The sequence below is a fragment of the Neodiprion lecontei genome, chromosome 1, assembly GCF_021901455.1.
Source record: "Neodiprion lecontei isolate iyNeoLeco1 chromosome 1, iyNeoLeco1.1, whole genome shotgun sequence".
In the NCBI taxonomy this organism is placed as follows: Eukaryota; Metazoa; Arthropoda; class Insecta; order Hymenoptera; family Diprionidae; genus Neodiprion; species Neodiprion lecontei.
Genome location: NC_060260.1, coordinates 6,719,192 through 6,742,484, shown reverse-complemented (window position 1 = coordinate 6,742,484; position 23,293 = coordinate 6,719,192). Strand labels below are relative to the sequence as shown.

Sequence of the window (23,293 nt, the reverse complement as noted above, 5' to 3'; positions counted from 1 at the left end):
CTAACAAAAACACCAAATTCAAACTGGCTAAATTGTAAATTTTTTTAATGGAAAAACCGGGGGTATTCACAGACGGGTTTCGAAAATTATTTTCCTGCGTTACTAACTACCGGAGTTTCGTTCCAATAACCTTAATAATGATTAATTAACTTATGCTTCGATTAGCAATGTTGAAGTTGACCCTCCTAGCTTCCCACTTTCCATGATAGAGTGGCTCAATATCCATCCCAGTAATTTTGATCAGGAAATGTTTTAGAACACGCTTGCGCGTCATTGTTGAGTAATTTAAAAAACCTATAGTTACAGGCTATACCGTTGTTTGTTCAAAGATAATTTAATAACCTAGGATCGAATAGACGGTCGAATAAGCGAGCAGGTTGTGATTTTATTGGAAAATAACTATCGAATTCGCTATAACAATAATAATTCGAGTAGGAAAAATTTCCGTAAAAAAATCACAGTATTTCACATCTAAATGAAGACTAACGTATCGTATCGTCGTAAAAATTCATTAACGATCATCCTACGCAGAGCAGGAAGTGGGAACAGACATCCTTATGGTCTTGGACACGGATTTCCTGCTGAAATCGTGGCTGTGACCGTCGCGAACTTGATCAGCGATCTTCGACGCAGCTTGGCTGTTCTCGACGCAGTGCATCTGGACTGCCTTCTCCCTCTTACCCTGAGGACGACATCTGGAGGCGCAAGTTGGCACTGGTCTCAAGGAGAAGCAGGTCTCTCCATTTTCGCGTACCACCTCCGTCTTGTGGGTGTAACAGAACGGTGAACTTCTACCTTGCTGCTGACCGCGGGACGATCCGCGCTGAGACTGACCTTGCGTCTCGTCACGTCTGCCTCCAAACTTGCTGTTTCGAGGTTTGGAACGTCCAGCCTCCTGTTCGCTCACCACGTTGCCGAAGAGATTCATCTTGCGCGGACAATAAGCACTTCGAGCAATCTGAGAGTTCTTCAAAGCCTGACCGCTGCACTGTTCGCTTGTCAGCGCCCAGCTGGCGGAGAATTCCTCAGGGTTCTTGAGGACGCAGTTTTGGGGCGTTGTAAATTCGTCGGAAGTTTCGCCGTTGAAGTTACCACACAGTCCGCGAACGGATCCGCGGTACTTCTGAGCAGCCTGGAAATAATTAGCGTGAGATTAGCACGGGTTGTTTCCCACGTGTTTGCGTGTAAGTACTGTAGTGGAGTCCGACCAAGGATTCGAGGAATAAAACTTACCGAAATCTTGACGCGGGATCCGTCGTAAACAGCCTCGATTCCGAACTCGTAAGAACTGAGCTTGACGGAACCGCCGGGAAGTGCGAATATTTCCCAGTCGACATCGAGTTCTTCGTCGTCGATTTCGGCGTAGGACTCATCTTCGGAGACTTCGATCTGTTTTCCGTTCACCTGAACCTTGGGTCCCGAATTCGATGGGGAGAAAGTGATTTCGTCATCACCCAAGGTGATATTGATCTCCTTTTCGTCATTGCTGACGTCACGGGCAATCACGGTGACTTGCATGTCTTCTGGGACGTCCAAATCGTCGTTGTTGTTGTCAGGATCTTCCTCAGGCACAGTGACCATCAGTACGTGCCAGCATTTGCCGAGTTCGACTGGGTAGGTTTTGTTGTCGAAGGTGTTGGCAGAGTTGTTGTCCACAACACATTGAGCTGGGGAACAGATGAAAGAAATTTCGTAAGCACCAAGGTATACTTAAAAATAGGAATAGATTCCCATTCAGGTGTAATACTCACGATTGTACTGTCCATACATAGCCTTTCTTCCCAGGCGCTGAGTAGCGGAATAAACAGGGTGAACAGCAAACAGAGGTCGAGCAAAATGGGTAATCTCAATATCGGTGAAGTTGGCGTCCATGGCTGGAGTGTTGATGGATATATTCATGGAGTCGAATTCGTTGGAAAATTCAAGGTCGACGTCGATCCTACCCTCTTCCTGATCCTTGGGGTCGACCACGTTCTCGTAGGCGTTCTCGAAGGCGAAGTACTGGGCGGCCCTGTAGGCACTGAAAGTCATGTTCTGCGCCGTTGCGGGAATGTTCTTATACTTGATGGTGAAGTGAGCTTCGTCCATATGGTTGGCACGGGCTGTCATGTTGCGACAGGCGGGCAGAGCGTAGTCGCCCTTTTCCATCTGTCCGGCGCACTGCTTAGCCATGGGGTGCTGACGAAGATAATCCGTCAGTTCTGAGCTCTGCTCCCACTTTCCTTTAACCTGGATACTGCCACCAGACTGGCACTGTTCTCCAAAGTTGACGGCAAACTCGACCTTGCTTTTTGGGTCGGCCTTCAAGGCTTTTGTGAAGTCCATTTCGGGCACATTCGGCATCTCAGACTCGGCGCGCATACAAACTTCGTACGTTTTGTCATTGGCCGATTTCTTGTAGTAGTAGAAAAGTAAACGGGAGGTGTCGTCGGTGTTGCTGCTCGCCACTGCGGCGGTCATTGCGTATTGGGCGTCGCTCTGCCCTTGGAAGGCCACTCCAACGTCGATGGAGGCGACGTCAGCGTCATTGATACCCGAAGCTGCCTGGTCTTGCAATTCATCTTGGCGTTTTTGACTGTCAGGCTTCTTGCTGGACGGCTGAGGGGTGCCAGACGATGAGTCCTTGCGGTCACCGCTTTCGTCGGATCTCTGGCTGTCCCAGGAAGCCGTTACAACAACAGACTTTGAGCTGCTACTCCTGGAGTCCCACACCAGATCGTATCTAGCTTGCTCGATGACTTGCTGGGCGAATGGGAAAGCGAAAGCAGACACGGCATCGTGAGGTGCCATTTGTTCCTGAAGCCACGCGCACATCGGCTGCCGAGATCTTCGCTCCGACGATGTCTTGAGACGGAAAGCCATTCCGGTAGCCTTCTTACCGAAGTCGTAGTCATTCTGGATTTGTTCTCCGGTGGTGATAGGCTGCGTATTATCTTGGTGGATGACAGGGGAAATGTTACGAATGTCATTCTTGGAGGTGTAAGGTTTGGTGCTGTAGTGGAACAGGTTGTAGTCGCGGTCTTGTTGGATAGGCTGAAGTTTCACCCGGATATGCTGATTCTCCGCGTCAAAATCTGCGTGAATGCGAAGGGGAACGTTGATTTGGAAATTCTTGACAATTCCGGCTTCGTACGAATGATAATCAAACGGCGTGATGAATTGAATTCGGGCGTGGATATGCGTGGAGTAAACGAAATGGATGTCTGTGGTAACGTTGGTGGTCGATGGGATCTTCAATTCGTCTGATGGACCGTGAGTCAAGTCGGGCTTGCTACGCGCCTGAACTTCACCACCGATTTTGAAGAGAGTTGGTTTCTTTACGGAGTATACGAAGGGGAATCCCGTCACAGTGGGGATTGTCAGGAATATTTCGTTGTCCGAGAATTCTGTCCTGTTGAAACTCTTGCCTTCCTTCGCGGCCTGAGCTGCATTCCTAATCACTGTGCAGAATTGAAGTGCAGAAAAAAAATTAGATATTGTTGTCGTTAATATGCAAGAAAGTGATGCAAACGTGATCTAACGTGACTTACTTCGGGGGATCTGATCGAGGGTGTGATTATCGAAGGCAAAGTGGCTCTGCCATCCTACGCTGTTGAACCAAAACCGCCCCTCGAGTTGTTCCGCATCGTCTGACTCGATGTTCAGCATTTTGGCAATGTTTTCCGGACTCCATCTACCCTTTCCACGCGACTGTTTCTGATTACGACCCTTATCATCGTCACCGAATGAAAATTGCTCACTTATATAGTTGCTCAAGTCGTTAATACTCGAGACCATAGCTCCCATTTCAAATGGAGAATCGTTGTAACCACCCCGGCTAGTCTTCAGGCGCATAAAGATCGCCTGTGGCAAGATGCTGTCTTGGCTTCCGATGGAATTGGTGAACAATTTGTACGCAAGATTCATTTCCTCAACAATGTGGTCTCTCAAGTAGCCCTGGCTGTAATGGATTCCGTAAATTTTCGGATTAAGCATATCTTTGGCCGCACGAGCGTTGGCCGCAAGTTCCGAATTCTCTTCTTGGTCAAGTTCTGCCGCGCTTTCGATGGCAGTCTTAACCGCAGAGTTCACTTGCTCATTTACATCCCAGTTTGTGAATTGAGCCATTCTTTGAAGCATGCTTGCGGGTGGATTGGTCTTCATCAACTGGAACACGGCAGCGCAGCGCACTTCGTGAGCCTCGCCTGTATTTTGGTAGATCTTGAAGAGCACAGAGCGGGCAACCTTGGGATGCATAAGTGCCAGCTTATCCATGGCGCCGACCATTGACAAACGCTGGAAGTCTGAAGCGTCTTTCTGTCCTTCCAAGTAAGGTTCGAACGCGGCGAGTATCTGAGGGTGAGCTAAATTGCCCAGAGCTCTGATGTACGTCAGAATCTTTGGACTGTCAGCTCGGCTGATGGCGGATTGCAGCTTCTGGCTCAGGTAAGGAAGATACTTGCGGGTGACAGCTGATTGATCCCTTGGTGAAAGGCCAGCGAGATTCTGAACCGGGTAGCGATAGTGAGCTGAACTGTTGCTGGCCTGAGTTAGACGGACCAGTTCGGTGAAAGCGAGGATGGCAGAAGTGTTCAGGAAGGGCTGATCGACCACTTGCTGATCCGTGGCCAATGACTGTAACGGAAGAAACGTGAGAATCGGGGATCATTCGCGTGCGAAATCGATACCTGACTCTAATGATACTGGAAACCGCGAAAGACTTACGAAAAAGGCGTCAATGTAGGCGGGAGTTGGGTAGCGAGCCGCTTTCGGCAGGGAAGCCACGGCTGCCGCAGCCTCGAAATCGCTCAGTTTTTTCTGTTTGATCCACTGCTTGATGCTCAGAAGAGCTGGTCCAGTTCCAGCCGCTACTACAGCATCGCGGAACGCCACCCAAGCGTTCCTGCGTACACTCTCACTCTGGCTGTTGGAGTTGGTTTTGTCGTAGGGTTGATAAAAGCTCTGATGCATTTGGTTGATCTCCTTTGCGCTCAGGGCACGAACCATCTGAACAAGTGTGTTAAACTTCTCGAGAGTATGTTCTTTCGGGATGCTGCTAGGACGCTGAAGCTCCTCTGCTATCTGCTTGGCTAGCTTAGAGAGTTCCTTTCTCGCCACGTTGGCCACCACCGATTCTATTTCGGCACCCTTACCGCTCTGAGGACTCTTCTCAAGATCATTCCCTTGGCTGTTGTCGTTATCTAAGTCACGACGAAGGCTGCGCGGTTTGCGTTTCTTGAACTGTTCCTCGTCACTGGAGCTGCTTGAGCTAGAATCAGAATCCGAATCGGAACTAGAGCTGCTTGAGCTAGAATTAGAATCCGAATCGGAACTGGAGCTGCTTGAGCTAGAATCATCGTCCGAATCGGAACTGGAGCTGGAGTCAGATTCGGAATAGGAGCTGGAGCTGGAACTAGAGCTGCTGTCGGAGCTGTTTGAGCTAGAGTCATCAATTTCGTCTCCCTCCAAACCACTCTGAGAAGCAGGTGAGTCATAATGGTAGACCAGATTTCCGGTAGACTTAACGCTAGAAGGTGATGAGATGCTGCTTGACGCTGAGCCAACTGCGACCAGAGTGAGGTTCAGTCTGCTTACTACCATGCCCTTTTGCTCGTTGTGAAGTTCTGGACTCACGACAAATTTGGTCGTTGTGACAGAGGATTGAATCGTGTGGCGATCGAGAGTTCCGGAAAGAATGATGCGACTCATTGAAGATTTCTGAAAAAAACGTATCAATAATATATTACACTGGTCTTAACTTATTTTTACGTTCACCCTGCTCTGATACAATGAAATTAATCATGATCGAAAATTATCGAGCTTACCGAGAAGAAATGTCCGTTGCTGTTAGTGCCGGGCTCCCAGTCGTTCAACCACTCCATACCGTAGCTGCGAGTCGGATTCTGATGACAGTGACTAAAGTTCTTGGCCTTGACGACATCGATCATTTGTCCATCACCACGAAGCTGAGGCAACGGAGCCAATTCAGGTTTGGTCTGAAGAATGTAGTCGGGAAGAGGCGAAATGTCGTAGAGCACCTCGCACTTTCCAGTGACCGAATCCTCCATCACCTTGAACGTTGCGTAGGCCTTGCCTCCTTCAGGTTCCTGGTTGTACGTCGAATCCATTTGGTTTTCACCTTGAACGTCGACTTGAAGCTGACTGACGACACTTTTCAGTACGTTCACCTCCCACTTGGGGAGACTGCTGTCTACCATCAGATCATCGATCGCACCTTTCTTCAGCTTGATCTCAAAGGGCTTTCCGCTCATAGGAAGCTGCTTGAAGCTGAGCTTTCCCTCCGGTATATGGGTGTCCCAACCACCCGGCAATTCCGTATGGATCTGGGCATACTGAGGCCTAGAGATTTGCGCCCTCAGAGTACCATCGGATTTCGGTTGGACGACAAGTTGACCCTTCATAATAACACCGCTGTACTGATCGGCGACCTGGTGAAGCGCCGCCAGGGTACGAGCTCGTATCTGATACTTATACTCGCTTCCACTCTTCCACGCATTCTGTTGATTTCCTCCTTGTTCTTGCCGGTGATGATCGGCCAAGACTGCTCCTCCGACTGTGAACAAAGGAAGTGTCAGACCCTGCGTGAAAAGTCACCGCGAGTATCCAAATTTAAAATTCAAGTAAAGATTTGTCGAAGACCTCACTGAGATACTTAAAAGCACCGACACTTCTTCGAAATGTCCCTTGTGGGCTCGAAGAAATTATACTCACAAAAGTTGACTGTACGAATCCATGAAACAACTTCTTTCTAATGCAAATTTAAATACGGAACGGCAATAAATTCGTGATCGTTACTTACGGAGGACGCAGAGAAACAGCGGAGACCACATGGTGACTGAGATTCAGATGACCGATGTGGAGTGGAGGCAGATATCAACGGAACATCTTTTATACTGGCATTTTCTGTTCATTCAGCTTGCCCTTGTCACCTCTTCACGCGATCCTCTGGACTCCATTCACAATATGGATGATTACGGGATAAAAATACCAACAGGCAACATTGTGCACAGATGTAGCCCCGGTTTTATTTTTCTAACTCGGTTTATCTGCCATCGATGTCAGCGCGTGTCAAGATGCATTGCTGTCTATAAACATCGAGAGAAATTTACACGCGTAAACGTGTTTACACTTACGTTCGGTGCAAACAACCATTTCCGTTCGTGTTTCAACAGGATATTTCGCAATTCTAACAAAAGTTTTTCGACCTCGTCCTCGGATGCAAATCTCTAATAGTACGGGCCTGTAATTAATTCTAGTATTCTGATTTATTCTCGCTTTTAACAAGGTGGGTCTTTTACAGCCTAGAACCTTTCCATATTTCCAAAGAATAATTATTTCTTTTTTTTTTTTTTTATTAAATTTGTTGATAGGAAAATAAACTATTAAAAAATATTTTATGGATCCAAAAGAGTACTGGTAAATTCATACGGATTTTTCAAACAACAATCACATTAAAACAAATATTATAGATCCACCTTATCCGGGACGTTAGTAAAAGTTTACCTTGCCGACGGAGAATTAAACCACCTGTCCCTCACGCGCTCTGTTAATTATTTTACTAAAGCTCTTAGCGTTGGAGCGCATTAAATCCCCCCCCTGCAATTCTACAATGAAAGTAAAATGTTACTTCAACTTAAAAAGAGGATTTTATTACTCATGGGTTAGCTCGGCGAAGAGCGAGCTTCTGGAACAAAAAAAAAAAAACGTCCAACATTTTTTCATAGCTGAAAAAACCTTTTCATTATGCTTTCCATTGAGGTTCCATCGTAGAATGCAAAGCAAGAAAGTGTACGAATGATTTCTAGAAATCATTCGCAATCAATTCAGCTCGGCATTAGCGGAAAAATCTATAAGTTGTATTCCACTGTGCTTTGAAAGCACGTTAGCAACACAAACCTCGCCTATCTTTCATACTGCTTAATAAGCATCTGCCGGGCTTCAATGATAGCTGCAGTTCACCTCAAAAATCAGCACGCGATCCGAGATAGCGTGAATCAATTCGCTTCATATACGGTATGTTGCAAAACTAGTTCACGAAGCTGATCTCCATCTAGTATCCGGCCACATCGAGAGAAATTTCTAGTTGTAGTTTCTCTACGGTCTTTAACTATTTTCATTTATTATCATGACTGAAAATTATAGTTCTGGGCACAGAATAAAAATTATTTTCGTACAGCTGTAGCCTGAAAACTAGTTTGTGTTACTGTTCTTCTTGATCATCATCACTCGTACTATATTGTCTTGAAACCATTGTGATAATTTGAAATCGATGCAACGATAAATGGTTGTTAAGGCTTAATTCGGCTGAAAGAATGTAGCATAAGAAACGAATAGATCCAAGCGTGGAATAAACAAAAAATTTAGTATCGGCAACTGTAATTACAATAAATACTTACTGGTACCGTATTTTCTTGTAATTCCGACAATACTTGATACCCATTTTTCTGCATTTTTTTCGTAGTAAGTATGATTAACGAAATTTTCTTCTGCAGAATATTCAAGATTAACAGCAAGGTTTACACCAAACTTGTTGCGAGAGTTTTCTTTCCATCGTACAACTGAAAGTTTATCAATTTCTGAGCATATTCCACGTATCGAGTGAAACGAAGCTGAAGAGACTTTGATCGTGTATTCAATGCACATTATGCGTATCAAACGAGAAAATTCAGCTAGATTTTATTTATTCTATACATCGGAAGAAACTTGTAAATGTAATGAGTTCCACGAGTGGTTCGGTGTTAAAATTTTCTCAGAAAAGTTTCGGCGATGAAATATACCTACTTAGAGTCATTCCATCTTTAAGGGAGACGCGAGGCAGTGAGAATCCTTGATTTATCTCTATATGTGTACCTAGTTTGAAACTCGTGTCTCAAGATTGGACTTTGGAAGGAACATCTTGTACAAACTTTTATATCAATGTCAGTTTATGGTAAAATTGCTGACGCAGGGTCACGGACAACGGATACACGCGAACTTTTTAACGTAACATTCCGCCATTACTCATCGGGTGAAGAAATACCGTGGTTGATAAGAAATTGATCAGCACTTTGTCATTCATTTCTTCCACTCTATCTTGCTTCAAATATAGGGATAGGTATATTGGATTTGGACGAAGGCATGTTTTTTCGGCAAAATTTCAGAATCAACAATGAACTGACGTCCGGTCCTTGTTTATTTGAAAAATTTTAACAAACTAAACATACAGATTTAATGCTGCAATTACCGGAAAATATACCTTTGATAACTTCAAGCACACTAAAGAGCACATTTTTACACAATAGTAACAATATTTAAAACTTTCTCGTTTAATAATAAACATATTAATAAAATATTGTAGTGACTATAACAAATGAAACAACAAATAAGCGACAGTCTCAAAAATATTGTAGATTCTAGTTCAAAGATTAAATAATTCTATACATATATATATATATATATTATATTATTAAATTATTTGATTGAACTCTGTAATTGAGTATTATTTACATTGAATATTACTCATTAATTAATTAGCTTTGATCAGCACGGATTTCGCTTCGGCGGGCACAGAATTGACCCTTTCCATTAGAGATACGGCTGGTTTCGCGGGTGTGGCGATGGTTTTGGGTGGCTGAATCTGAAATGAAAAATTATTGAGCAATCGTCCTAAATCAGTATAAACGGAGTATAAATACATCGTAAATGTTTGTGAAAACTATTCCCAACCTTGAATTTCAAAGCTGATATTACTTAATAAAATTGCAAAATTATCCTCGTTACAATACCTCGTCAACGTCGATTTCAACTTCGTCGAGAACTTCGTCGAGAACAGCGATTAAGTGATTGGCGTTATCGATACTGAACACCATGGGAGGTTTGAGTTTGAGGACGTTATTGTCCGGTCCGTCACTGCTGACCAATATTTTCTCCTCCTTCATCCTGGAGACGACGTGACTGGCTTCTTCCGTCGCCGGAATCCTCCTCGCGCGATCTCGGACGAGCTCGATGCCGACGAACAAACCAGCCCCTCTAACATCGCCGATTATCGGATGACGCTGAGCCAATTTCTCCAACTCTGTGACGAGGTGCTTGCCCACCTTCTGAGCGTGTTCCTGGAGACCCTCTCGTTCCACGACCTCCATGACCGAGTTGGCTATTGCACAGGATACTGGATTACCACCGTACTGAAAATCGGAGAAACGGGTGAGATTCGGGGGTGAAAAAATATGGTGGAATTGGGGAAACGATGCGTCGGACCACAAGTGTGTTTTGAGGAAATTGGTACCGCACTGATTGTGAGAGAAATTTTTAGTTCCGGTTACCGCTCAGTCCTTAACTATTTTCATTTTTTACCACAATCGACAAAATATAGTTCTAGGTAGAAAATGAAAATTAGTATTCCAGCTGTTACCGGAAAGTCTAGTATCCGTTACTGTTCTTTCTCATTACGATCACTGTTAATATATTTACTTGTGACTGGTGCGAAAATTTAATGCTTGTGCAACAATAAATTGATGTTAAAGTCTTATTTAACTAAAAAAGTAAAGTAAACCTCACAAACTGATTTTCGGCTGCAATTACCAAAAACGGATCGATGATAGCGCAAAATGGTTATGCGTACCTTGTTTTTCGTAATTCCAACAATATTCAAACAGTTTTCTTTAACGATACCTGTTTTACTCAATTTTTCTAGTTACTGTAACAAATGAAATTTTTCTCAGTGCGTATTCAGAACCGAGAAAAAGGACGGACTTGTTTCAAGACATTTGCTGTAATTCGTGACTGAATAGCGGTTGGTATCGTTCGGTGAAAAAAATTCAGTGAAAAATTGATCACACGCAATTTGAAAAAGGACGAGATGCATATGAAATAACGCCGCGGTGCAGAGGCGAGATGCATCCGGGAGTTTTATGCCGCATATAGGGAGGCGGTATAAAAGCCAACAACCATCCACCGGGATGAGGAGGATGTCGGGAACCGCGGCTGGAGGCTCACGTCGTAATCTGAAATCGTTAAAACGACGGTACGAGGGTATAAAGGCACGGAAGCGGTGCTGCATCGAAAACGAGCCACTTTCTTGCAGGATAGAAGTGCAGAAATATTTACGATTTCTCACCTTAGGTGAGCGCAATAACGCGGGGTGGACTTCCACAAATAGTCGAGTGCAGAGTCCATCGAGGTAACGATCTCGATTTGCCTAGTGAAACGCGTATTTGTTGTTTCTTCTTATTTTTTACTCACGTACCGCGGTGCAAATTTTTCGAAATTTATTGCTCGGAGTGGAACAACGCGTTAGCAGATTTTGATCCGGAATTAAACGTTGATTTGAATAAATATGTCGAGCTTTCGCTAACGACCTGAAAGCAAGCCGCTTCTCCGACGTGGCCATTAGGTAAATTACCCTCTTGAAATCGGTGCACAGCTTTCGCCGTGGTATCTGCCGGTTGGTTTCATCGTGCAAACGGCGCAGCTGCATGCATCGAAACGGACGTTGAGGATTTTCCGTTTTTACCGGGCAGAACGGTGTATAACAAACGAGCGGCGTATGCCAGGGGTGAAAAATTGCACGGAGGCGGAACAATTTGCAAAATACTCCAACGCAACGAGATGGGGATATGGAAAAGTCCCCCGGATTCGCGGGTGATTTTGCCTTTGTTTGCGTGTGCGAACCCGAACCAGCGACACGGCGCATCCGATAAATGCATCCCGGCATCTAGTCGATGTCGCTTAAACAGCGATAAATGCACCGATCGAATACTCGCCTCGTAAATAAACCTGCAGGGTGCACGCGTAGTTCATTTGTCAAATCGCGAAATACATATTCTCGTTAGTCTGTTGAACCTGAGCTTCGAACAGGCTCGGTAAAAAAAAAATGCGGTGTCCAATTTTACAAAATACTTCTTGGTGTCAATCTAATACCAAGGTAAGTGAACCGGTTTAAGCGTAAACGTTTAGACCCATTATTGACCCTTTTATTTTTCAAAATTATAAATTTACGCCACATTTTGTGAATTTTTCGATGATTGAAACCAATTGCTAGAGGATTAGACGATAAACATTGTTCTATAGTAGTCCATACCGGCCACGATTGGTCAATTTTAACACCGTCAATTTTTTACAGACGATAGGGAAACAGAACGGAAATTGTGATCAGAATCGTACGGTGCCTATGTCAGAAGCGATGTGGAATCGAGAAAAAATGCATCAATCGCTTCTTCGCGAAGAAAAGCTTTCCGCGTGTGATATTCGGAAGAATCTGAGTCGTCCTCTTTAAACGCGTCGTTGTTACGTTTCAAAATCGCCGGAAATCAATAAATTTTTCATCGAATTCCAGCAGCTTCAAAAGCTTCGAGAAATTCTGCGAAAGTCAGAGAAATGAACCAAATTTATGCGACATTCCGCGTTAAACGTCTCGGTTTTGGGGGAACTAACCGTGTTGAAATATTCTATTCCCGTGTTCTTGAAACTTGTCGCAATTTCTCGAGTGGTTACAACCGCAGCGACTGGGTGTCCGTTCCCGATGGGTTTCCCGAGGGTTACAATGTCCGGAATGACGTCACTTCCGTAGCGTTGAAAGGCCCACATGTGGCTTCCGACTCGCCCGAAACCGACTTGAACTTCATCGGCTATGCAGACACCTCCGGCTTCTCTCACGTGTCTGTAACATATTGTTGTTATCGTTATTATTTATATTTATTTTTACACATTTATTGTTCATAAAGTCGTCGAATCGGGTTTGTCACACTACTAACTTACTTGTAAACGTTTCTGAAGTAGTTTTGCGGAGGCAATATTTGACCCCCGCATGAAATCAGGCTCTCGGCTATGAAGGCCTGCACCCCTTTACCCCTCGCCATTATTTCCCCGCATATTCTCCTCACATCGTCCGCGTACTTCACCCCCAAATCTTCGCCGGGATAATCCACGTCTCGGTACTTCCCTCTGTACACGTCGGGGCAAGGAGACTGGAAAGAAGATGGTTTTGAAGGTTACTTGCTGTGCAATAATTTCAAAATTACGCAAATCGAGAGGATTTTACCATCGTTAAAATCTGGTACACACCAATCGTATAATTTTGACGAATCACGTGAAATCTCCGAAATATTTTAGAATCCCATGAATTCTTGTGGAATTATCTGATATTGTTTTTAATCTTTAGAATATTTAACTTCGTACGAAACCCTATAAAGTCTTGTAAACTGATCCTGTGATATTTCACAAGATCATTCGGACTTTTTCACATCTTTGAAATCATGTGAAATCTTTTGACATCGTGCAATGTTGAAATCTGGCGTATGCACAGATAACTAATGATTGATTGGTTGATCCCTTATCGCAAATTTGTACTCACCACGTGGACGAAGTCCTTTTTTCCTGTTCCATTTGGCCTGTTGAATTTGTAGGGGGAAATGTCGATCATCGAGGTCAGATGTCCGTGATAAGCGCTACGCAGATCAATACGATTTCTCGTGTTAACTATTTTCTCCAATTAGATGTCGTAAATTTCCTACCAGATAATTCTCTGCCGCATAGCTTAAACTCTAACATGTCGAGTATGAAATTGAAAGCGTCCAACTGTAAGAATCTTTATTATAATATACAGCGCATCTATGTTTGCATTATACGTTATACAGAGCCTGAAATATTTGACTGCATAATGCGGAAATGCCGGGTGAGAAGAGCAAGGCTCGCACGTCAGTGTCACCGCGACTTTTGGACTCACATCTGAAATACGTATTATATGTATGTAAATTACATTTTTCCGCTCCACGCGTGAATAAATCTATCTCGAAGAGAGATTACTTTTTATCTTTTTGCCCTAATTTCGTCTCTTCGTAACGAGAAGTGATGTTGAAATATTTTTCATTTCCTTTTCTATTTCACTTGACAACGTGGTTGGAACTCGGAAGCTTTGAGAAAAATCGGTATTATCTCCTTCGGGCTAACTTTATTTTCATCCGTCAAACAGACTCCCGAAATTCTCGCATCGCAATCAATTATAATCGATACCGATGTTCTTCGATCAATGTTTACACATCTCTTTTTCCTTCGGTAGGAAATACTTTAAACGCAAGAAATATCGAGTCTTCTAATTTTATTCTTTTCTTTCTTTCATCCCGAAAACTCCACCTTGCGTCGAAACGTTTCTCAACTCGTATTTTATCTCTGGAAGACGGATGTGAAAATATTTGACTTCAGACCTAGCAGAAGGGAGGCAAGGATAATACCGATTTTTGGCGAAGCATGCCTGAATAAAATAACGAAGGATGAATGGAGTGAAATGAAAGACGTCGCGTTACGTCAGGAGCCATCCAGATGACCGACCGAAGTTTTCTATAAGATCACATCGCGCGTGCTGAAATAATATATTGTTCTTCAGATGAATAGCATACGTGAACATACGTCGCATGTTGTGCCACCTAAAATGACAACAAAGTTATGGTGTGTCTCGGGGTTCTCTTCTCGGTTCTGAAGAAGGGTATAAGGAGCTTCCATAGCGAGCTACTCTACCCCACAACGCAACGTGCGTAATTCTTCTAGACATCTAGAGAGATTACTGTAAACAAGAAAAAAACAAGCCCACTCAATTAGATTCGTGCTATTAGATGTAAATTCCTTCATCAATATTGTATATATGTATCGTATGAAATCGTTGACGCGAATAACATTCACTTAGAATAAATATACCTTGCCGTATATATCATCTCCTCGCCGCGCGTCCTCGCATAGTTTTGTTTTTCTCCTGCACAATTAACGCCTCGGCGATTCTCTTGGTGATTAAAGAAGTGACGAATGAAAAGGTATCACTCATGAAACATTAATCGCTTTCAGCGAGGCTTGTTAATTGTTATGAAAATCAGGTGATTCTTCGTTACTGTTTAAACATCGTTGTTACGATCACTCCGGGCTTCGGGAGTCTCGTTAATTTATATCCTTGCGACGTATAGAGTGCAGTGCATCACTTACTGGTCCACGATTATAATTTCCGTATTGCGGGTGTGCGCCTGGGCCAATCGCAGCGCGAGATCGTTAGCTTCGCTTCCGGAATTTACCAGGAAACAGACCGACAGTGGATCCGGAAGAAGTGACGTCAGTCGACGGGCGCAGACCACCAGATTATCGTGGAGAAAACGATTGTTAGTGCAGAGTAGCGCCATTTGTTCCTGACCAGCGCGCACCACGTCCGGATGGCAATGTCCAACTGCGTGACAATGTTTTCCGTATGGACCAATCTCTCTCTCTCTCTTTTTTTTTTTTATCGTTAAATTATTTTCGTCTCCGTTATCGTTTGCGTTTCAGTTTCACTTGTATGCTTACAAAGTCTTGGAAACAATATTCGATGAAACCCGGTATAGTTATAGGCAAATCTTTTCAGGCTGTCGGTAATTCTTACAAACTGTTCACCGAAATCACTCCGTTTTGTTTAAAAAAAAAAAAAAAAAGAAAAAAAAAATATTTGTCATAATACACATGTACTTTATTATCATTTCAATCACTTGTATCTCTCGAACAAAGGGAACAAAATCCATATTGTCGAACAGACGTCCAACCTCCGATCAGTGATTATCAATTTATCAAGATTGGTGAAGAATTTGGTTATCTCACGGAACGCGATTTTCTTGTACGATGTAAAAGTCTGACCTGTTTGCAATAACTTTCACCCTTACTACGTAGTATTCACGCGATAGCTACAGCGTGATTAATCGAGGTTAGTGCAATTTAATGTTTTTGTCAACTTTAACCGATGAAAATTTGTACAAAACTACCAAGAATATCTGTGTCATATATAACGGATGAAACGTGGATCAAAGTAGCTTCGATAAATACGAAAATAATCTAATTTTAATGTTCTTTGAGTCGAGGCGTGCAGTGCGTTTAAATTGACGAACCGTTACGTCGTCGCTTGTTCGTTACGTATTTGGGATTAATTACCATGGGCAACGTTGTTGATACAGTCCAAGTACTGTTCACCTCTTTCATCGTACATGTACTGACCCTTGCCTCTGACAATTTTTAACGGACTTGACCGGTAGAAGAGCTTGCACGATTGCCTGTAATGAGAAAATAGACAAGATCAGTTGATCAAGTTCAAAGTATACATATCGAATAAATTATCCGTTACATGGGGAATTTATACCTTTGTTCTGTAAATATTAACTGTTATATCTTTGCCTTTCGTATCACCTTTATCTCGTACAAATAAAACCGTTATAAATATTCGCAATCAGTCAGCAGTGGTTTAATTGGTTTCTGAAACCACTCGAGATAAAAATATCAACGATAGTGACGGGGATAACATGCGTGGAAATACAACGTCAGAAGGAAATAGCTGTTCTCGCATTATTGGGCGTCGGTCTTTATTGTTAATTTGTTTATTCTGAGATCTATGTCAAAACGAATAATCTCTATTAACGTCTTAATGACATTGGCGAGTTATCTACAGGTGATCAACGCTGAGACTTGAATGCATCGGTATTTATAAAATTGAGAATAATTTTCCAACCGCGTTGGAATAAATTAATCAGCGTAATTAGCATCTCAAAGAATTTAAATATTTATAATGTCTTAAAGCCTTACTGTAAATTAACTGTACGTTATCAAATTGCAATGAGCACACGTGATCTCATCTTTACGCTTAGAATTAGCTCAGATACATATATCATAGTTATTATCGCTCGAGTACATCTACAAATTTATATCGTAATTGAATTCCTCGGCTTATAAGACTCATGCCATCTACAGAATGTCAGATTTTTTTCCATGCTTTAAAAAATGTCCGGTTCCTTCTCTAAAGTGTTTTTTTTTTTTTTATCAACTAAAATCGAAATGAAATTTTCACGAATATCATTCGATCGCATCAAATGTCGCGATCACTTTACCGGAATTCAAATTTATCTGTCGTTTAGGATGTCTACCACCAATTCTTCGCCCGCTCGGCAGTGTTCGTGACCGTTAAAATGTTAATTCTCTACGTTGCAAAACTGTTTGGCATCTAAACAAGCCAATATTTGCCAAGTCTATCAATAGACTTAAAATACATATACATAGATATGATCGGCGGTAGTTTTATGCGACGTCTATAACGGATTAGAGCAGCTTCTATCGAGCTGAGCTAAAACTCGGTCGAGTTTTTTTCCTTTATTTTTATTTTTTTATCAATTTCTCTTATCTCATATCTTTCAACTCGATCTGTTTCATCGAAAACGACACTTTCATTGACAGGTACATTAAAACCCTTGTTCTTGATAGAAATTAAAACCTGGTGAAATTTATTTCGTATCGCACCGATTGCGAATCTCTAACGACTCGCAGTTTCGGATCAGCCAGAAGGTCAAGGTGATAAATTTCTCGCCGAGTCCGACTTACTTACCCGATGTGACGTTCGCGAAGCTTGATGGTATCTGACTTTGGCATTTGTTCGAGCGGATCCATCGCGCACGGGATGAAATAACTCCGGATTTCTGAAAATAAATTTATGCACAGTTTATTTATTATTATGATATATAGAATACGAATTGCTCGTGAGGAGAGCAGCGCGAGGTCTGTTGAATGCTTATTTTTACTCGCAAGAGAAAATAATCGTTAGTATTACCTGCACGCGGTGATTGGGAATGTGGATTTGAAATTTCTCCCTCTCGCTCCTCTTCTTCCCTATATTTCTTCCCACCGGGCGAATATCGCTGAGTGGCTAAATTTCCACCGATATAGCGACTCGCAGCTTCCGAATTAATACAATGCCGACAGCTGAGTGCTGCGGTGCACACCGCTGACGTCACATATATAGCCCGGCGTTGAGCATGGTTGTAAAAAAAGCGGGAGGTGCGCGCGCAATTTATCTAATAGCGCCGTTAATACCCTCCTTCCCTGCTCTCTGTATTTGAAAAAAGCTACGCTCACGATAACGATTAATTATTAGATAACGACTCAAGCGTTGACTGAGCTTTCGCGCCTGTCGGCATCGGCACTGATCGACCAATACGCGAGGCGAAAGCAAGCCTCGCAAGCTCTCACGCCCACTTTTCGAAAGAGGGGAAACAACGCTCACGCACACACACACACACACATGCGCACTCGTAATAACTCAGGAATTTGGCGAGAAGTTAAAAATTTTACGAATCGTTACTCCCTGTATATACTACACATCGGAAAACTGAACGTTTCCTGCGTTCTAAATAATTTAACAGATAACGTACCTAGTATTTTTGCTAAATTTTCAAGATAGGTATAAAGGCAGGTTGCAGTGTTTGCAGAATCAAAATGTAAGAATAATTTTTACAGTTTCTTGCAGTATGAAGAGATGGTCCACTAAAAGTGGATACAGATTTTTTTTTTAAATAATTCGACTAAAAATGTAAAAACCAATCATTGTCTGCATGGACGATAAATTAACTGCTTATCAGTCGAATTTGCGCATTAAGCGGCTCGCGATCGCACGATCGAGAGTATCGCCAATATCATCTGCAAGCTTTAACGACGAGCCCTCAGCTTCTCCAGCTGATAACCAAACATAGCACACTCCGTCTGCACTCAGCGGGTTTTGTGTGTATTTGTAAAGCGTTTCCAGCACGCGTTGATACGAATTTTTTCCACTTGACCTTATTTTTTTCTTATTTTTTATTCTTTTTCACTTTTCGTTTCCGCCGTTCGATACGTTGAGAGAGAAAAGGAAAACGAGAGATGAAAAAGGTCATCTGCTGTACGTCTCGATTGTAATTACTTTGCGTAATATTTACAACCAACAGCGGTGTCAATGAACCGTCACCGATTATATGTACCTATGTGTTATACGTAAATGCTAATATACTAGCACGTGTATACATAAGGAATTTGCTGAATTTGTCGAACAACTAATTAAAAATGTAAGCAGAACCGAACAAGCATATGTGAAACTCGAGCTAAACTCGAATTTGACGTAGTAGATAATAGATTTTACTCCTGAAAAATTCACACGCGATCCTCGTGGAGATTCAATCTATTTTACGATATGGTTTGTGATGTGGAGTTTCACTATTCAATAATCGTTATGTTAGATACCGTATTACATTATATTATATCATGTGTAATTGCGACGCGTTGAGAAGTAATTACGCTATAACTTGAAAAAGAGCGCACATGCGCCGTTGATTGCTGCCACTTGTGATAACTCTGTCAATCGAACGGCACCTTGCGTTGACATCTGCGTGCACTTGTGTAACCTGGAGCTATTCAATCAACCGGGTGTTACAAAACGATGATCGATGCGTGGCGAGCGCCCTTCCAATTTGCTCCTGACTTCATTCGATCAATTGAAAACTGACGCAATCTGCACCATGCATCATGCAGAAACATAACCGTCCAAGTGCGGTATTAAATCAGAATATGATTAGTAAAGTATTATATATTGTGATACTGCAGTTGAGAAGAAAAGCGAAAGTTATATTTTACTGCGCGAATTCTGTAAGAATATTCGCTCATAGAGGACATCTTTAACGGTTCCCAACTGCAGGGATTTTAAAACTCTTTGAAACTGTTCGGCCGAGCAAGTCTATGGTGAGGTTTTTATACGATTGCACCTCAAGTCGTAAAAAGCACTTGAGAATATAAGCTTTGGTTTCGATCCGATAGTTGTTGGGACTGAATTGATAATGCGCGGTGTAAAAATCGACAAAGCTGGTATTGAAAATCTGAATTAAGGAAAAATAATCGCCTTGCTCTACAATCGTTTGTCGATATCAAACGGCGTGTTGTTCACAGATCGCGTGTTCCAGATTCGTCCAATGTTGCCTCGCAGTTTGACCAGTTCGTAATGTTTGAGACGCGTGTACATAAAACATAACATGTACACAACCGTACGTGTACTTATTTCTCATAGTTAACAAGTTTGTCGTGCCCACAGAGTACATCGTACAGACGTACGTCTATCGTGTACAGTATGCGAACGCGAGGATTGAAAACAAGTAGCTACGTAACCACGTGCTCCGCACGCTATCACGAGACGCAAACGTGATTTGACCGTCGGCTCAATTGCCTTTTGCAATCAAAGAGACAAAAGTCTCTCCCTCGTTTTACGTATTTCTGACCGACAACGATACGCCCAGACACTCGACGAGTCCCCCTCTCAACTCGAGATGCAAGCGTGACGGCCCGATCAGGCCCCTTGCTCCTCGCTTCTAATCAGCAATCGATGCTCGTAAAGCCTAAGACAAAGACGATGCCATATATATATATATATATATGACCTATATATATCTATGACCTGTATATATGTATATACATGCAGGCCTGCGGAGATTTGACTCGACGTTCACTATCTACTATCTTACGACTCGCCATTAACATTCTTCGTTTGCAAAGCGAGCCTAAGCCCGAAGAAACTTCCGCTGTGTATGTTGTAAGAGGCTTTAATTAATGAAGAAGCCGATTCTTTCGTACACTGAGAAAAATTGGGTATCGTTAAAAAACCCGTTTGAATATTGTTAGGATTACGAAAAATAAGGTACGCGTAACCATTTTGCGCTATCGTCGATCCTTTTTTGGTAATTGCAACGCAAAATCAGTTTGTGAGGTTTACTCTACTTTTTAGTTAAACGAGACTTTAACGTCAATTTATCGTTGCACAAGCATTAAATTTTCGCAACAGTTGCAAGGAAATATAGCAACGGTGATCGTAGTGAGAAAGAATAGTAACGGATACTAGACTTTCCGGTAACAGCTATAAAACTAATTTTCATTTTGTACCTGGAACTATATTTTTCGATTGTGGAAAAAAATGAAAATAGTTAAGGACTGAGCGGCAACCGGAAATAAAAATTTCAATGTAGGGATAATAGAGGGTGGAAAATTTATTCGCAGTAGGCAGGAGTTCGTACATTCAAATCGACACTCTCGGCAGCTATTAGCGCAATCTTACATGTCGTAACCCTGAGGCTGACAATAATGTGTAAATCTGCCGCTGAAACCCGGAGGCGTGCGAACAAACTTTAATATGTACCGAGTAGGTATAATATGTAGGTATACCGGAGGTATCAGTGCATAGATTATCGCTCCATGAAACGTATCTGGCGATTAATAGCACAAGGGTAATTGGGACGTTGGCGAGGGAGTGAGATACGATTTTACATTCGATTTACCGTTTATCGTTGTGTGCGAGATTATTTTTTAACAGTTATTTTATAGCAACTCGAAGTACGCAAATGTGATGACGAAAATTCGATTTTTATCATCAATCAGCGCCTCGTGAAACGATAAATGAAGGACTCTATGTATAATATTGGGAAAATGGAGAACGAATTAGTACATTGCGCGATACAACGTTGTAATAATGACATATTTGTCGCAGATTAATGCCACATATACGTAGTGAAAAATCTACGGATGCATACATAACTGCATGGCGATGTGTGTACTGATAAAATTGATAACAGAATTGTTGTTCTCCATGTAGGAATATTCCCATATTATATATCTTTATTGTTCGTTGCGCGCCAATTTATCAATGTAATAATACGTACATCAGAAGTGATGCGATGAGGCTCGAACGCCTTTCGACTTCATTATGTAATGATTATGTGCTATTAATAATAAACGTTGACGGAGAAGTCTTATTGGAATATTAAAAGTTTGATTTTTATAATTCACAAAAATTAATATCTCTCCGCTTAGAGTTTCGATCGAGTCAAATTGTTTTGACCTAAAAAAATATTTGTCTGCTCCAAAAAAAAAGGTATCAGTTGTCCCCAAGACGAGGATTTTATCTTCATTTATATTTATCTCTAGATTGTTATGTCGATAAGAATTATCATCATTTATACATATGCGTTATAATTTTGATGGAAATAAAAAGATCCGAATAAGTATAATTACCCTGAACGCCAATGCTAGGACTCGTGTTCGTTATGAAACTCTTCTATATAACGTATCTATTATGCAAGAAATAAGTTAAACAAAAATAGCATAAATTCATAATTGCGGCGACTGCGTGAATTGATATAAACGTGGAGAGTATCTATGAGGTATTCCATGCCGATTCGACGAATGATTTTTCTCGACGATTGATGAAATATCACTAGTTTTGATTTCGTTCGTAATTTTTTATGCGATTGTACTAACTCTCAATAACACTCCTGAATTATTTCAGATTTTTCGCTTCAGTCGTTATTTTTTATAAATTTTAAAGATACAAAAAGAATGGCATTTTGAAATTTTCGAAAAAATTCTCAAAAGTTTTTCGATCAAAGATGATCATTTCAGGCCAAGTTCGGAAGTACCAACTATTTTTATTTCTAAACTAACTATTTGACTAATTTCAAAAAACAAAATTTCCTTAATTTTCTCAATTTGGTATTATTATTATTATTGTTATTATTATTTCCACTTCCGTTTTTGACCTAAAATGATCGTCTTTGATTAGAGAATTTTGAAGATTTTTTTCGGAAATTTCAAAAGTATCTTTCTGTTCTGACCTCTAGTAATTTATTTAAGAAAAAAAAAAAAATCGTCTAGACACAAGCATCTATAATAATTCGGGAGTGCTATTTAGAGTTGGGATAATCGTATAAAAAATGATGAACAACATGAAAAATTGTGAGGAGAAATCATTAGTTGAGTTGGGGTGGAATGCCTTTTATAGAATAAATTTTGTTTACCTATGACGCAAACGCGAATAACAGATGATGTATTTTTATACCATCTGACGCATTGACTGCCATTGATTGATGAAAAAAATCAGCTCATTGCATAAAAAAAAAACTTGACTCGCAGTCGGTAGGACTCGAACCTACGCTCCCAGAGGGAATCTGATTTCTAGTCAGACGCCTTAACCACTCGGCCACGACTGCTGTTAGAACGTCGGTTGTGCGCAATGTTCAAGTCGAAGTTGTGCAGGTGTTGCGTCGATACTTTCGTATTTATTCACTGGGTGGCGGACTGACCTTGGTATTCTCGCGACAAAATTTGCACCAGCAGTTTTATAGGTCATGCGTTTCAACGTGGATGAAGTAAGATCATACTTCACAGGATCATTTCTGTAGTATATCTTCACAATCTCTCTACTCAACAGTGGAGTTGATGCAGCCATGATGAAGAGTTACAACTCTTCCTTCTGAGCGTGAGAACGACCCAAAGTCTTGACTTGATTTCAAAACTTGCGGTCATCGATGATCGTTCACCTCGAACATTCTGTGTTCGAGGCATGGAGGAAGAGTATTCTGAGTGGTTACTTTAGTTGAATTCAAAACACATAGAACGGATCACAATCTCATAGAGCTGATCAAGTTTTTGATCAAGTTGCTGCTAGATCCGAGTCTTCCTAACGTGCATATCTTCACCGCGAGGC

General features: G+C 41.9%; 2 protein-coding genes and 2 non-coding genes across 4 annotated transcripts; 1 reads left to right on the top strand and 3 right to left on the bottom strand.

Annotated features, from left to right (window-relative positions):
- Window positions 1-365: 365 nt before the first annotated feature.
- LOC107225155 (vitellogenin) lies at window positions 366-6,882 on the bottom strand. The gene is made up of 7 exons (XM_015665519.2): window positions 6,800-6,882; window positions 5,805-6,553; window positions 4,705-5,697; window positions 3,531-4,614; window positions 1,752-3,440; window positions 1,234-1,667; window positions 366-1,132 (listed from the first exon to the last, which is right to left on the bottom strand). The coding sequence occupies exons 1-7, from the start codon at window positions 6,828-6,830 to the stop codon at window positions 524-526; spliced, it is 5,589 nt and encodes a 1,862-aa protein (XP_015521005.2). The 5' UTR covers window positions 6,831-6,882; the 3' UTR covers window positions 366-523.
- Window positions 6,883-9,154: 2,272 nt separating this feature from the next.
- LOC107225157 (alanine--glyoxylate aminotransferase 2-like) lies at window positions 9,155-17,775 on the bottom strand. The gene is made up of 9 exons (XM_015665521.2): window positions 17,573-17,775; window positions 17,351-17,441; window positions 15,913-16,031; window positions 14,947-15,181; window positions 13,331-13,424; window positions 12,736-12,944; window positions 12,412-12,637; window positions 9,765-10,163; window positions 9,155-9,616 (listed from the first exon to the last, which is right to left on the bottom strand). The coding sequence occupies exons 2-9, from the start codon at window positions 17,410-17,412 to the stop codon at window positions 9,506-9,508; spliced, it is 1,455 nt and encodes a 484-aa protein (XP_015521007.2). The 5' UTR covers window positions 17,413-17,441; window positions 17,573-17,775; the 3' UTR covers window positions 9,155-9,505.
- Window positions 17,776-22,714: 4,939 nt separating this feature from the next.
- Trnas-aga lies at window positions 22,715-22,796 on the bottom strand. Its single transcript has one exon. It is a non-coding gene; the product is annotated as a tRNA-Ser (tRNA).
- Window positions 22,797-22,957: 161 nt separating this feature from the next.
- LOC124292647 lies at window positions 22,958-23,174 on the top strand. The gene has a single exon (XR_006902542.1). It is a non-coding gene; the product is annotated as a small nucleolar RNA U3 (small nucleolar RNA).
- The last annotated feature ends 119 nt before the right edge of the window (window positions 23,175-23,293 follow it).